General features: G+C 41.8%; 2 protein-coding genes across 3 annotated transcripts; one reads left to right on the forward strand and one right to left on the reverse strand.

Moving 5' to 3' along the window:
• Positions 1–2,971: 2,971 nt before the first annotated feature.
• Positions 2,972–7,207, reverse strand: LOC113523898 (4-galactosyl-N-acetylglucosaminide 3-alpha-L-fucosyltransferase 9-like). The gene is made up of 2 exons (XM_026909959.3): positions 7,017–7,207; positions 2,972–5,966 (listed from the first exon to the last, which is right to left on the reverse strand). Exon 2 carries the CDS (start codon positions 5,955–5,957, stop codon positions 4,839–4,841), a length of 1,119 nt encoding a protein of 372 aa, XP_026765760.3. The 5' UTR covers positions 5,958–5,966; positions 7,017–7,207; the 3' UTR covers positions 2,972–4,838.
• A 2,695-nt stretch (positions 7,208–9,902) lies between these two features.
• Positions 9,903–14,925, forward strand: LOC113523893 (transcription termination factor 1b, mitochondrial). 2 transcript variants are annotated; one of them, XM_026909950.3, is made up of 2 exons: positions 9,903–10,276; positions 12,459–14,925. In XM_026909950.3, exon 2 carries the CDS (start codon positions 12,486–12,488, stop codon positions 13,641–13,643), a length of 1,158 nt encoding a protein of 385 aa, XP_026765751.1. In that variant the 5' UTR covers positions 9,903–10,276; positions 12,459–12,485; the 3' UTR covers positions 13,644–14,925. The 2 variants fall into 2 exon arrangements, with proteins under 2 accessions (XP_026765751.1, XP_034163042.1); XM_034307151.2 differs by lacking the exon at positions 9,903–10,276 and adding an exon at positions 11,936–12,305.
• Positions 14,926–15,961: the final 1,036 nt, after the last annotated feature.

Raw genomic sequence — 15,961 nt, forward strand, 5'->3', positions numbered from 1 at the left:
TGTTATAAAGGAGAAATCCACATGAGCGTTTCAGAATAGCAATGTGAGAGGAGAAGGACAATTGATTGTCCATGGTTACCCCAAGGTTGCGTGCAGTAAACCGAAGGAGAGATCAGAGAATTGTCTAGGGAAATTGCAAGATCCTGAGATGGGGATGAATCACATGGGATGAACAGCAGTTCAGTTTTGGTGGGATTAAGTTTCAGCTGGTGAGTTGTCATCCATGATGAGATGTCAGCCAGACAAGCTGATATCCGAGCAGAAACATGAGAGTCTGAGGGAGGGAAGGAGAGGATGAGTTGAGTGTCATCTGCATAGCAGTGGTATGAAAACCCATGTGAGGATATGACCGCACCAAGAGATCGGGTATAGAGGGAGAACAGGACAGGACAGAGTACTGAGCCTTGTGGGACACCAGTGGAGAGTCTGCGAGGAGCAGATGTGGATCCCCTCCATGTCACCTGATATGACCGACCTTCCAGGTAGGAAGCAAACCATTGCCATGCTGCACCACGAATTCCTAGGATCATGAGGGTGGATAGGAGAGTCTTGTGGTTCACCGTGTCAAACGCTGCTGAAAGGTGAAGGAGGATGAGGACTGAAGACAGTTTGGCTGATCTAGCAGCATGTAGCTTCTCAGTGACGGCCAGAAGGGCAGTCTCTGTGGAGTGTGCCGGTTTAAAGCCAGACTGATTGGGATCTTGGAGGTTGTTCTGTGAGAGACAGCAAGACAGCTGATTATAGACAGTCCGTTCAAGGGTTTTAGAAAGAAAAGAGAGAAGTGATACCGGTCGGTAGTTGCTGATGACAGAGGGATCTAGAGTGGGTTTCTTCAGGATGGGAATAACTCTTGCTCTTTTGAATGAAGTTGGTACATGACCAGATGTTATGGAGGCATTGATGATAGTGGTGATGAAGGGGAGGAGGTCTTGAGAGATGGTCTGGAGCATTGTCGAAGGGATTGGATCCAATGGGCAGGTGGTAGGATTGCAGGATAAGATGATTTGCAGGATCTCTTCTGTTGTGAAAAAATAGATGCACCTTTACAGCAGGTGTGTTTATCGTTACCAATGAGGCACACGCACAACAGGTAATATCATTACCCAGGGTTGCCAAGTTTCAGCAAAATCTCTAAATCAGCTAAATCTCAAAAACCTGAGACTAGCCCTTTTCGTCTTTTTTTTTTATCAGCCTTTGCGTAGGGAAACGAAATCACTGCGGTGAACACACATTCCTGACCTACAAACATTCTCCACTCCATAATCCCCCTTCACCTCTCCTAATCTTTACAGTTACACTTACGGCATTTGGCAGATGCCCTTATCCAGAACAATAGTGCTTTCAAATAGTGTCTATCAAAAATACATTCTGGTACTGGCTCACTAGGTCACAAACTAGGAATCCCATCAGTCCAAAACTCAGCTAATTTAAGTACTTGAAGATGTAGGTCTTTAGACGTGGTTTGAAGGCTGCCAGTGACTCAGCTGTTCGGACATCTAGGGGAAGTTCATTCCACCACCTTGGTGCCAGAACAGAGAAGAGTCTCGATGCAGGTCTTCCTTGTACCCTGAGAGATGGAGGGACCAGTCGAGCAGTGCTAGAGGATCGGAGGGAGCATGGTGGCGCTCGAGGTGTGATAAAAGCTTTGAGATAAGTGGGTGCTGGTCCGTTTTTAGCTTTGTAGGCGAGCATCAGTGTTTTAAATCTGATGCAGCAGCTACAGGAAGCCAGTGGAAGGAGCGTAGCAATGGGGTGGTGTGGGAGAACTTAGAAAGGTTGAAAACCAATCATGCAGCTGCTTTCTGGATCAGTTGCAGAGGACGAATGGCGCTCAGAGGCAGAGCTGCCAGGAGCGAGTCGCAGTAGTCCAGTCTGGAAATGACAAGGGACTGAACAAGCACCTGTGTGGCCTGTGAGGAAAGAAATGGACGAATTCTTCTGATGTTATAAAGGAGAAATCCACATGAGCGTTTCAGAATAGCAATGTGAGAGGAGAAGGACAATTGATTGTCCATGGTTACCCCAAGGTTGCGTGCAGTAAACCGAAGGAGAGATCAGAGAATTGTCTAGGGAAATTGCAAGATCCTGAGATGGGGATGAATCACATGGGATGAACAGCAGTTCAGTTTTGGTGGGATTAAGTTTCAGCTGGTGAGTTGTCATCCATGATGAGATGTCAGCCAGACAAGCTGATATCCGAGCAGAAACATGAGAGTCTGAGGGAGGGAAGGAGAGGATGAGTTGAGTGTCATCTGCATAGCAGTGGTATGAAAACCCATGTGAGGATATGACCGCACCAAGAGATCGGGTATAGAGGGAGAACAGGACAGGACAGAGTACTGAGCCTTGTGGGACACCAGTGGAGAGTCTGCGAGGAGCAGATGTGGATCCCCTCCATGTCACCTGATATGACCGACCTTCCAGGTAGGAAGCAAACCATTGCCATGCTGCACCACGAATTCCTAGGATCATGAGGGTGGATAGGAGAGTCTTGTGGTTCACCGTGTCAAACGCTGCTGAAAGGTGAAGGAGGATGAGGACTGAAGACAGTTTGGCTGATCTAGCAGCATGTAGCTTCTCAGTGACGGCCATAAGGACAGTCTCTGTGGAGTGTGCCGGTTTAAAGCCAGACTGATTGGGATCTTGGAGGTTGTTCTGTGAGAGACAGCAAGACAGCTGATTATAGACAGTCCGTTCAAGGGTTTTAGAAAGAAAAGAGAGAAGTGATACCGGTCGGTAGTTGCTGATGACAGAGGGATCTAGAGTGGGTTTCTTCAGGATGGGAATAACTCTTGCTCTTTTGAATGAAGTTGGTACATGACCAGATGTTATGGAGGCATTGATGATAGTGGTGATGAAGGGGAGGAGGTCTTGAGAGATGGTCTGGAGCATTGTCGAAGGGATTGGATCCAATGGGCAGGTGGTAGGATTGCAGGATAAGATGATTTGCAGGATCTCTTCTGTTGTGAAAAAATAGATGCACCTTTACAGCAGGTGTGTTTATCGTTACCAATGAGGCACACGCACAACAGGTAATATCATTACCCAGGGTTGCCAAGTTTCAGCAAAATCTCTAAATCAGCTAAATCTCAAAAACCTGAGACTAGCCCTTTTCGTCTTTTTTTTTTATCAGCCTTTGCGTAGGGAAACGAAATCACTGCGGTGAACACACATTCCTGACCTACAAGCCAGTGGAGGAAGCGCAGCAATGGGGTGGTGTGGGAATCTTTGCAGTATAACTTACAACTGAAATGGTTCTGTTCATCATAGACACACTGACTGCACTTACACTTTGCCTGTTTGTGAAAATGGATTAGATTTATATTTTGAATATTTGCTATAAAACAAGATCTTGGAGCTGTGGAGTATTTTTTAAATTACCTCAATCTGGCAACCCTGCCATTAACGGTCCTGCCTGCTGCTCCTTCCCTGAGCGTGGGGCAGCGTGATTCCAGCCCCAATGGATTATTATTATTATTAGTGCTTGTTTGTTGCAGTTCCTATTTTATAATAATAACTAAATGATAGTGCAACATCTAGAAAGAGAAGCAAATCACTGGAACATCAGCTTATATATCCATCAAATAACAACGCTTTTTTAAAAATCGCTAGTCACTCAAAAGTGTTAATTAGCATTTAAACAGAATTTAAAACGTATGGAGTTGTGATTGAGGGCTTTATGCCTCTGTTCAGTGCCGTGACGCGTGTGAGCGAAGGAGGGCGAGGCGTCGAGCAAAGAGCTCGTGAGAAATCGTTCCAGAGCGCATGTTAAAGTTTGTGCGTGAGTAAATAAAAAGAAAAAATGAAAAGCAAGGCAATGCAGATGTATGAGGACATCGTTAAATATTTGACACACAGGTTCCTGTTCCAGTTTTATCAGCGTCCGTGAGGCGAGTTCAGCCGTGAGATAAGTCCAAAGTAAACTCTGTGCTATTTATCATGCTTGTCATCTATTTAAAGTAAATATACAATACTCCAGTAGATAGCGAAATCTCTTATTAATATATGTGCTAATATAAATAATAAAGCTGATGGATATGTATGAATTCTGATGAAATTCCCAGCGAGTAGCTTTCACACAGAAACACTTAAAACAGTTAAAACAGTTCACGCAGGTTCTTCATTTTGTTTTTCTAGATTTTTTTTTAAACTTTTCTTTGTTCTTTGTTCTTTATTGCTAATATTTAGAGGTCATTAGCATGAAAAGTGACATTAACACAGAAATTAAAGAACTGTAAAATAAAAGAAATAAGTAAAATCTAAAATAAAAAACACAGACCCTACATGTCATGCACTGACAAGTCGATATCCATCATTTTTCCCAAAATGATTCTGAATTCATGCGCTTTTCTACTTTCCTGATGTCACACTAACCCCAGTGCCTTTTACTGGGATTTTTAAACACACTTCTGTTTGTGTTTAAAGATTTATTTTATACATTTTATAAATGTACCTTTTGCTTTTAGAGATTTCTTTAAAAAAATTTACAAAAAAAGGAAGACTTTTTTGAGACTTTTCTACATTTATTCTTTTAACTTTTACTTGTGTTTTTGTTTAGTTTTGTTGCTAATTATTAAATGAACTTCTTAAAAATAAACTAAAATATGTATACTTCGATTTTTAAACACACTGTAGCCTTTTCCTTTGTTTAGTTTTGTTGCTAATTTTTTAAAAGTCATTAGCTGTGTTGTGGAAAGTGAGAACATGAAATGTCTATTAATGAGGAAATAAAAGAAAAACGAAATGAAAAAATAAAATATTTAGAACCTTTGACTATTTAATATCCAAATTTTTTCCCAGAATTCCAGTTTCCTGATGTCGTGTTAGCTACATGCTAGCTAACCCCAGTACCATTTACTGAGATTATTAAACACTCTGTAGCCTTTGTTTCTTTTTATATGATCACAAATACGACAAGCGTGTTCTAGACCGAAATACGAGCCTTTAGCAGTGAAGTGTTGTCTCCAGGTGAAGAACTGTTCATACAGCTTCTGGTTCTGGTCCAGAAATATGAGATGTTTTGCCAGTTCCTGAGGGGATTTGAAATCGTCCACATGAATGAATGAATCTGCTGGAATGAAATCCTCGTAGTTCTCCCTGGGTGGACCGAGAACCACAGGAACCGTGCCGACTTTCAGAGGGTTAAACAGCTTTTCTGTGAAGTAGTCTTTATGGATGGAGTTCTCGAACGATAAGTAGAATTTACAGCTGGACATGATTTTATAATACTCTTCCAGACTTAGTTTTCTTTCGAACGCCCCACCGTACGTGTGTATCGGAACGTGTTTCCTTAATTCGTAAAAATATCGGACTCTTTTAAAGTGCGTGTCCCAGTTGTTGACGATCCAGCACACTAATTTGTCCTTCGGTGGGATTTGAAAGGTTTCGTCCTCCTCAGATGCTTCTACGATTCTCCCGTAAGGAACCCAGACGTCCGAGTCTCTGCGATAACTCGCCGTCAGGTTGAACACCCCGTCGAGCCGAGCTTGTCTCTGGGAATTCACAGGAGACTCCATGTTCATCCACACCCACTTCTGCAGCGGTGGTCTCCTCATCCTCAGCAGCTCGGAGATGTTGCTGTGGATGTCTCTGTGATGAAACATCACTCCGTCAACCTTGTCGTACTCGCTCCAGTCGTCCGTTAAGCGACAGCCGGCGATGTCGAACATCTCGCTGCAGGACCCCGGCTTGACCCGATGTCCAAACGGCCACCTCCAGATCAAAACCACGGTGTCGTGGTCCTGCTTTCTCCTCCAGTCTGCAGGACGTCGAGCTTCTTCTTCTACTTCTACTTCTACTTCTTCGTCTCTAGCGACGTTGTGGTTCGACGTTTCATCGCTACACGACTGAGAACTTCCAGACGGCGTGTACAGAATGTGGAACAATCCTTCAAAACACAGCAGGGTGACGAGGACCAGGAGAATCGGTCGGCGTCCCACTGGACATTCGGACTTCATTATTTATTCCTGAATAAAAATTAATAAAACAACACAAATTATTTCACCATCAAGAAATTACACGTAATAATCAAACATCCTGACGAATTTAAATAACATTTATATTAAATATAACCGTCATTTTAAAATGTATAATTTTACCGTCATTTTAAAAAAAGTATAATTTATTTAAAATTATAACTGTGTGTGTAAATACTATATATATACAGTACTGTGTAAAAGTCTTGGCACCCTATTTGTTTAGTACAAACTTTGTTATAGATGTTTATTTTCTGACTTCTACATTATTGATTCAGTACAAAAACATTTTAGATTCCAAACATTAGTTTTCCAGCACAAAATGAAATGTTCCAGAAAAATGTTTGTACGTCAGTAAAGAAAGCAGCAGATTCCATAAGAGACACTTTTCAGATAAAAACATAATGAAGGCTGCTGGGTTTCGCTGCAGAAATAAGAAGCGAGTCGACAGTCAAAGTCTCCAGAAGAACTGTGGCTGCTTCTGCAAGATGCTCAGTAACACTTCCAGCTCATTTCCTTATAAAACTGCACACACTGCACCAGAATCAGAACCAGAATCAGAACCAGAATCACCTTTATTGCCGAGTACCGTGGGTTTACATGTACAAGGAATGTGTCTTGGTGTACTGGTGCTTAGTAATAATCATAAAATACAAGAAGTAAAAATAATGTCAATAAGATAAACATTATAAGGAGAGATAAGAAAGTAAAAGAGAGAAGAGAAAGTTATGAAATGAGAAGCATAAATATAAAGAAACTATAAAGCTATGAAAACTATGAGCATAAATATAAAAATTTAGGAAAAATAGAGAGTTTAAAATAAAAAATAGAGACAGAGACATTAACTGTGCCTGAGACTACTCTTTTTCTTTTTAAAGTGAAGGATCATCACGTTAAATATTCACTTTGTTTAATTTATTACTGTTTACTGTTATTTATAGTGTTTTTTTAAAATGTAGAAATGTTTAATTTCATTATTTTTAAGGCGTCTTTATATATAAAATTCTAACTTTTGTATTTAAGAGCAGATAATGAACTCACCTGATGTTCCCCTTCTGGCTGCTCTTCAGTGTGTCAGTGTTGGTGTGTGTGCTGAAACCTTCTTATGTTACACCAAGTTCTGGTGTTCACACCCAGGTTTACTCTCTGAATGAAAAAATGACCCATTTTAAACAAACAGTGTGTGTCTGTGTGTGTGTGTGTGTGTGTGTGTGTGTGTGCATAATGGGCGTATTATGTGTAGTATCACTTCACTCAGGAAGAGAAATGAGGAACCGGATTTCACTTTACTTACTTTAATCTATATTTATCTCATGTATATAATCTCACCACGATTGCTGTTCAGTCTAAGAATAATAAAGAATTATTATCTCACTATCAGATACTTGGTTACTGCTTTCTCATTTTTAATATAAACTACAGATCATGATGTTTACACCACAGCGCTGTCGAATTCTGGACTCTGATTGGTCAGAAGGTGTTGATTAATTCTCTAGAACAGCAGCTCTGACAGTAGCGCAGGTTTATATTAATGCACTCGCTCTAATACGTTATTGTTTCTATAGTAACAGCTCATTCACAGGGACGTGTACAGCGGACGCTCCGTATAAATGGGTTAAAAAACATGTAATCATTGATAAGGTGAAGTTTTCTGCAAGGAAAATGTGTTTATGTAACGTTTATGGAAGGAGTCTCCAGTGTCAGCGCTTTGTAACAGTCAGAGGTAAAGCTGGAACTTTAAGTTTTCCGACGTCTTCAGGACAGAGGAGTTTACGCTTCTTTGCGGTTTCTCAGTAACATGCGGAACAAGCTGCGTTTTTTTTGTCTCATTAACTTCAAGAGAGAGAATAAAGAGAGGCTGGTGAGGGAGCGAGTGTTTATAGCTGCTATAACGTAAGCGACAACAGGAACTCACTTGTTTCACCGACATTAAATGTAACTATACTCGATCTCTTGGTGAGGTCATATCCTCATGGGTTTTCATACCACTGCTATGCAGATGACACTCAACTCATCCTCTCCTTCCCTCCCTCAGACTCTCATGTTTCTGCTCAGAGCTCAGCATGTCTGGCAGACATCTCATCATGGATGACAACTCACCAGCTGAAACTTAATCCCACCAAAACTGAACTGCTGTTCATCCCAGGTGATTCATCCCCATCTCAGGATCTTACAATCTCCCTGGAGAATTCTCTGTTTTCACCTTCGGTCACTGCACACAACCTTGAGGTAACCACGGACATTCAACCATCCTTCTCCTCTCACATTGCTAATCTGACACGCTCATGCCGAATTCTCCTTTATAACATCAGAAGGATTTGTCCATTTCTTTCCACACAGGCCACACAGGTGCTTGTTCAGTTTCTTCTCATTTCGAGACTGGACTACTGCACCTCACTCCTGGCAAGTCTGCCTCTGAGCATCATTCATCCTCTGCAACTGATCCAAAATTCAACCTTCCTAAGTTCTCCCACACCACCCCATTGCTGCGCTCCCTCCACTGGATTCCTGTAGCTGCTGCATCAGATTTAAAACACTGATGTTCAACTACAGAGCCAAAAACAGACCAGCACCTGCTTATCTCAAAGCACTTATCACACCCTACACTGCACCACGCTCTCTCCGATCCTCTAGCACTGCTCAACTGATCCCTCCATCTCTCAGGCTACAAGGAAGACCTGCATCGAGACTCTTCTCTGTTCAGGAGCCGAGGTGGTGGAATGAACTTCCCCTAGATGTCCGAACAGCTGAGTCACTGGCAGCCTTCAAACCACGACTAAAGACCTACATCTTCCTGAAGTACTTAAATTAGTGCTTTATTTAAAAAAATAAAACATCATGCTTTGTCTGTGTGCTTTTTTTACTATATCACCTCCCCAACAGAGTTTCTAGGCTGATGGTATTCTCAGTCTTAATCAGTGTAATTGTTGGTAAATTGCTGTTGTATAAGAGGAATAGAACACTTGGGGACATGCTGTTATAGGAAAATAATCAGTGTCTTCTCTTCAGTTGTGTTTTATTCCTCACTGAATGTTCTCGCTCTTGATTAAAGTGTTTGAAGGAATCGTGTATAATTAGATCTGTATAATTTGTTTTTTGGACGCGGTGGAGCTTTTATACTGTCTGTGATGTAAAGTATTAAAATTTTAAAATTTATTTTACTGAATGTTTGGGAGTTATATTTATAAAAATATTTAATACAAACATTATAAATATTTTAATCTAAAAAAATGAATATTTAAAATAACTCCCTAACAGTCAGTAAAATAAATTTTACATTTTAATATTTTAAATATTTATTTTATTTATTCATTACTGTATTTTATTATTTTAACTGTAATATATTTTTAACTTTATAAATGTTAACGATTGTATCTTTTTAACTGTATAAATATTTAACTGAAATATATTTTAACTGTATTTTATTTTTATCTGCACAATTTTTAAGTTATTTAATTTTAACTGTATAGTTTTTAAGTGTAATATATTTTATTGTAAATAGTTTAATGTAATATATTTTAAGTGTAAAACTGTTTTATTTTTAACTGCGTATTTTTAAATGTTATTTATTTTTATTTTATTTTGCAATTGTATACTTTTAATTATAATTCATTTTTTAATCTCTATAATCAGTTTGTGTGTTCAGTTTTAATTTATTGATAATTTTTTAGGTTGTTAATGTTTGTTGTTGTCGTTGTTGTTGTTTTGTCGTGTTGTGGACTCTACAGTAAAATATTATTATGTCCCAAACTCCAGAGGGCGCTCTGAGACTCAATAAACACTGAGAACGAGGACATAAGAAGAAGACTGCAGGCCGCATCCCAAACGCAGTCTGAAGTGCACTACGTAATGCAGGCTACATGTACGCCATTTTGTATGTACTCTGTAGTGCGCGTGCATAGGGAGTATCCTGTCGTTTAGGATTGAGCCATAGTAACCGGCGCCGTTAGCTTAGCTTGCTAAGTGACTACATGGTTAGAAGGTTATTAGCTAGCTTCATGCTAAGTTGGATTCAACAGAAATTTCCCTAATGAACGTTTTTTTAAACTGCGCTACAATAAAAAAAATACTTTTATACAGTTTTTATGAATTTTAATTGTTAACCTTGTTCGTGTTTGGTCAGATTTGTGACAGTTAGCAGCTGGCTAATGAGCGAGTTGCTAAGCTACAAACAGCTCTCCGCTGCCTATATAGGTGCACTACATAGGGTGTGTTAGTACACACTCCACACTCTACCTAGTGCACTACTTATCCCATAGGGCGTGATTTGGGATGAAGACGGTCGCTTGAGATGATCTGTGGTGAGTCCAGAAGGTTTTTATAGAAGTTTAATTTTGTGTCAGTGTTTGAAGTTGATTTGTTGACGTCACATATGCGGATGTTTATCACCATGTTTATCACCACTAAAACAATTTAGAGTTAATTTAAATCGCAGAAGATGTACACACATTCTTTATAATAATAATAATATAATAATCACATCAGAAATGTGTATCAAAGTGAAAGTAAACATTAGGCTTCATGGACAACAACATCTGTTTACAGAAACTATTCTATGAACCAGTCTTCCTACCAGGTCTTCCTACCAAACTGCGCTCCATCTACACTTCCTACCAAACTACGCTCCATCTACACTTCCTACCAAACTACGCTCCAGCTACACTTCCTACCAAACTACGCTCCATCTACACTTCCTACCAAACTGCGCTCCATCTACACTTCCTACCAAACTGCGCTCCATCTACACTTCCTACCAAACTACGCTCCAGCTACACTTCCTACCAAACTGCGCTCCATCTACACTTCCTACCAAACTACGCTCCATCTACACTTCCTACCAAACTACGCTCCAGCTACACTTCCTACCAAACTACGCTCCATCTACACTTCCTACCAAACTGCGCTCCAGCTACACTTCCTACCAAACTGCGCTCCAGCTACACTTCCTACCAAACTACGCTCCAGCTACACTTCCTACCAAACTGCGCTCCATCTACACTTCCTACCAAACTGCGCTCCATCTACACTTCCTACCAAACTACGCTCCAGCTACACTTCCTACCAAACTACGCTCCATCTACACTTCCTACCAAACTACGCTCCAGCTACACTTCCTACCAAACTGCGCTCCATCTACACTTCCTACCAAACTGCGCTCCAGCTACACTTCCTACCAAACTACGCTCCATCTACACTTCCTACCAAACTACAGTCCAGCTACACTTCCTACCAAACTACGCTCCCGCTACACTTCCTACCAAACTACGCTCCAGCTGCACTTCCTACCAAACTGCGCTCCATCTACACTTCCTACCAAACTACGCTCCATCTACACTTCCTACCAAACTACGCTCCCGCTACACTTCCTACCAAACTGCGCTCCCGCTACACTTCCTACCAAACTACAGTCCAGCTACACTTCCTACCAAACTGCGCTCCAGCTACACTTCCTACCAAACTACGCTCCATCTACACTTCCTACCAAACTACGCTCCAGCTACACTTCCTACCAAACTACGCTCCATCTACACTTCCTACCAAACTACGCTCCCGCTACACTTCCTACCAAACTACGCTCCATCTACACTTCCTACCAAACTACACTCCATCTACACTTCCTACCAAACTACAGTCCAGCTACACTTCCTACCAAACTACGCTCCATCTACACTTCCTACCAAACTACGCTCCAGCTACACTTCCTACCAAACTACGCTCCAGCTACACTTCCTACCAAACTACGCTCCCGCTACACTTCCTACCAAACTACGCTCCATCTACACTTCCTACCAAACTACGCTCCATCTACACTTCCTACCAAACTACAGTCCAGCTACACTTCCTACCAAACTACGCTCCATCTACACTTCCTACCAAACTACAGTCCAGCTACACTCCCTACCAAACTACACTCCCGCTACACTTCCTACCTAACTACGCCCGGCTGCACTTCCTACCAAACTACACTCCTGCTACACTTCGTATGAATCTACACTCCCGCTACATTTCCTACCAAACTATGCTCCAGTTACACTTATTACCAAACTACAGTAACTAAAAAATTATGCTCTAAATACGCTTCCTATGACATAAAAAACTACGTCTGTTTTTGCTTCCTGCAGAACTGCATTCAAACCTTGCTTCATATGAAGTTATGCTTTAACAGCGCTTCATGTGAAACTACATTCCAGCCACGCACTTAACTATTTCGGGTTCAGCCATTTTGTAGTTTTGTCAATTTTCTGACACATTATATTCCCTGGATAGTTCACTATAATATTATCCTGTGAGTACAAGGAGCATCTGATGCACCATTTATCCTGAACTTAGGTACTGATTCCTGCCTCCAGACTCCAGCTAGAGTCATGTGACCTTAAGTTTCATGATATCGTAGATGTGATATCACAGTGTTTACACAAGGGTGAATCTTTAACTTCATAGCAGTAGCTTGCGGTATACTTACGTTATTTTTTTTCTTTTCAGATTCGCAGAGTCACAGTGTGACGAAAAATGGCTTTGCGGCAGATTCTGTTTTTGCTCAGACCACACGGGAGCCGATTATCACAATCAGTTACTGTGTTCAAATACTTCAGCACAACAGAAGCAGACTACAATGAAACAAAAACAGACTTCAGTGGTGATAAAACAGACTCTTCTTCCCATGGTTCTGGTTCTGAGAACAAGTCTTTGTTGGAGAACCTCAGTGTGCTCGGCGTGGATGTGCAGATGGCGCGGCGCCGTCAGCCTGGTGTTTTCCGCAAAATCCAAACAAACGAGCAAGGATTGATTGATTTCCTTGAACAGAAAGGCGCGAGCCGTGATATAATCGCTAGCATAATTTCCCGTTTTCCACGTGCCATAACAAGATCCGAGGAACACCTGGCGGAACGCTGGCGTCTGTGGCGCAGCATCTTCAACAGCGATGGCGAAGTTGTTAAGATCCTAAACCGTTCTCCAGAGTCATTCTTCCGCTCAAGTGATAATGGCAACCTCGAGAAGAATATACATTACCTAAGTTCACTGGGGATAAAGCCTAAAGATCTGCACCGTCTCCTAACCATGGCACCGAGGATCTTCTCAAACACCTTGGCACTGAACCGGACGATGGTGGAGCTCTTGGAGAATGTGTGCATGAGCCTTGGAGGTACTGACAGTGAGAAGTTTGCCCGCACTGTCATTTCCAGAAACGTGTACATCCTGATCCGGAGCACGAAGCGTGTCAGGTCCAACATCGAGTTCCTCTTGAGTGCACTGGAGCTCAGTGATGAGGAGGCGCTCAAGCTTCTGCAGAGCCACGGCGCCAAAATCCTCGACCTGTCGCACGAAAGTATGAAGACGAACTTCAGAAACCTGCAGCTGAAGCTAAAGTCTCTGGGCTGCAGCCAGGTGCAGGTGAGGGAGCTCATCCTTAACTACGCTCCCATACTCTTTGTCTCCTCAGACACGCTGAACCAGAAGCTGGACTGCCTGATTGAAGGTGGGATCGACATCAAACGCATCATCGAGAAACCTAAAGTGCTGGATTACAGCGTCGCTACCCTGAAACAGCGGCTGCAAGATCTGCACCAACTTGGTTATGACTTTAAGGTGAATGGAATCAGCATCTTGGATTTGAGCAGCAAGCGTTTCAAATCTAAAATGGAGAAACTGCGAGAACTTGGAGTGTGAGAGGCCGTCAAATGTAGGGGGAGAAGATTGTTCAGCAAAAGGGTCAAACAAAATCAAACTTATATATATATATGTACGCTGAAGTGTGTAGTATCTACATGTATGTGCCTGTCCTATGTCTGTTCCTATGTCACATTAGGTTGCTAAATAGCGACTGTGTCTAATACATGTTTTTCTAATTTGCTAAAGTGCTATTCAGGGTTGCTTGTTTGCTAGCATGCAGTTGTGCTAAATGGCAGGTTTGCTAAGGGGCTAATATTAACCAGCTTGGAATTGACCCTGCCATTTATGGTCCGCTATACAGCCAAAAGTATGTGGCCATCTGACCATCAAACCCATTTGTCAAACTGTTACCACAAAGTGTCTAGAATGTCTCTGTATGCTGTAGCATTACACTTTCCCTTCACTGGAACTAAGAGGCTGAAACCTGTTCCAGCATGACAATCCCCCTGTGCACAAAGTGAGCTCCATGAAGACATGGTGTGTGAAGGTTGGAGTGGAAGAACTCGAGTGTCCTGCACAGAGCCCTGACCTCAACCCCACTGAACACCTTTGGGATGAACTGGAACACCGACTGAACCCCAGACCTCCTCGACATCCCAACATCAGCGCCTGACCTCACTAATGCTCTTGTAGCTGAATGAACACAAATCCCCACAGCCACGCTCCAACATCTAGTGGAAAGCTTCTCAGAAGAGTGGAGCTCATTATAACAGCTGGAATGGGAGGTACAACAAGCACATATGGGTGTGATGGTCAGGGGTGCACATATTTTTGGCTGTATAGTGTACATTTGCTTGTTTGCTACTTGGCCACCATTTGCTAACTCAGTGGCAGAGTAAACTCCATCTGTCCAGGTGGAAATATCAGAAGAATAAAACCCAAGCTCTTATGGTCTACAGCGAGATCCTCATCCAGCACTAACAAACTTTCATCGAACAGAGACAGAAAAAAAACAGGTCTCAAGATGGCAGACAAGGGGAAGATTAGAATACAGCGTATTATTCACCATATATCTCATACAGTGTTAAACGTCATGTCTTATACCACACTGACACTGCTGACAGCGGGAACATGACGAGCTGTGTTTTGTTTTTTTATCTTATGAACTTTAAGAGAGAGAATAAAGAGCCTGGTGAGGGAACGACTGTTTGTAGCTGCTATAACGTAAGTGACAACAGGATCTAACTTCTGTCACAGATGGTTAACATTAAATGTGCAACATTAAATATAACTATAAATGGATAAAAATCATGATCCATTAATAAATTAAATATGATCATTGTGGTGGTGTTTTTTTTATTTTTTACTTTTTTTAAATTACTTGTTTTGTTATGTTGGTTTCTCACACCATGGGTCTGAGGGAAACGAAATTTCAATCCTCTGTGCGTCCTGTACATATAGCAGAATTGACAATAAAGTTGACTTTGACTTTGACTTTGTATATATCTGAAAATGACTCAATATACATTCACGTGATGTCCGTGGATTGGAGGTACTTCAAGATGATTGACTCAAATCAAAGCACAGCAGACTGCGAACAAGAAACTTGATAAAACATCTGAAGACTAAACATAAACAAATTTACCGCTAGCTGCAGCACGCAACAAACATTAGCAAGTCGAGAAAATGTCAGCAGATAACCCCAGGGCAGTGAAAATAACAGAGGCACTCACTCAGTATATTGTTCTTGACCATCAACCACTGTCAGTCGTTGATAACGTGGGATTTCGACGCCTTCTTAATGTTTCAGAGCCCAGGTACGACATTCTCAGTCGTTATTGCTTCACAGATACGGTGTTACCAAAGATCCACGACTTTGTGAAAAAGCATATCATGAACTTGCAGCGTAACAGCAGCCAGCTTTACTACTGATATTTGGACTATTTGTGTGTCCAGTGTCTCTGCAAGCAAAGCAGTTTCGCTGCTAAGCAATAGAGCTCGCTCCTTGCTGCCTGACCCATCCTGATGCCCTACTTCTGGTTGGAGTTCTCATCGGTTGAGTTCGCTCACTGCTGCTGGGGCCCCATATAGACGGTCTGAAGAACCATTTGGTTTGCTGGGGATGGAGCCATCTGGGAGCTGTGGAGATGGCTTGGGGATCACATATGGGGAGCTGTACTGTAATGGCTTGGGACTGCGATTGCTGTAGTGGTTTGGGGCTGCAGTTGCCACGAGCAGCTTCGTACTCAGGACTCCATCAGTGGACAGTGGATAGATTTTAACCAACCAGACTTCTTGCAAAAACTGTGACGAATTTACTGGTTGCACTATTTGTCCATATAGTACACAATAGAAGGGAATGATTTATAATCGCA

The sequence above is a fragment of the Pangasianodon hypophthalmus genome, chromosome 9 (assembly GCF_027358585.1).
Source record: "Pangasianodon hypophthalmus isolate fPanHyp1 chromosome 9, fPanHyp1.pri, whole genome shotgun sequence".
NCBI classification, from domain to species: Eukaryota; Metazoa; Chordata; class Actinopteri; order Siluriformes; family Pangasiidae; genus Pangasianodon; species Pangasianodon hypophthalmus.

Bases quoted from the DNA above. Each gene is read 5' to 3' on its own strand.
- LOC113523898 (XM_026909959.3), bottom strand. From the start codon at position 5,957: ATGAAGTCCGAATGTCCAGTGGGACGCCGACCGATTCTCCTGGTCCTC.
- LOC113523893 (XM_026909950.3), top strand. From the start codon at position 12,486: ATGGCTTTGCGGCAGATTCTGTTTTTGCTCAGACCACACGGGAGCCGA.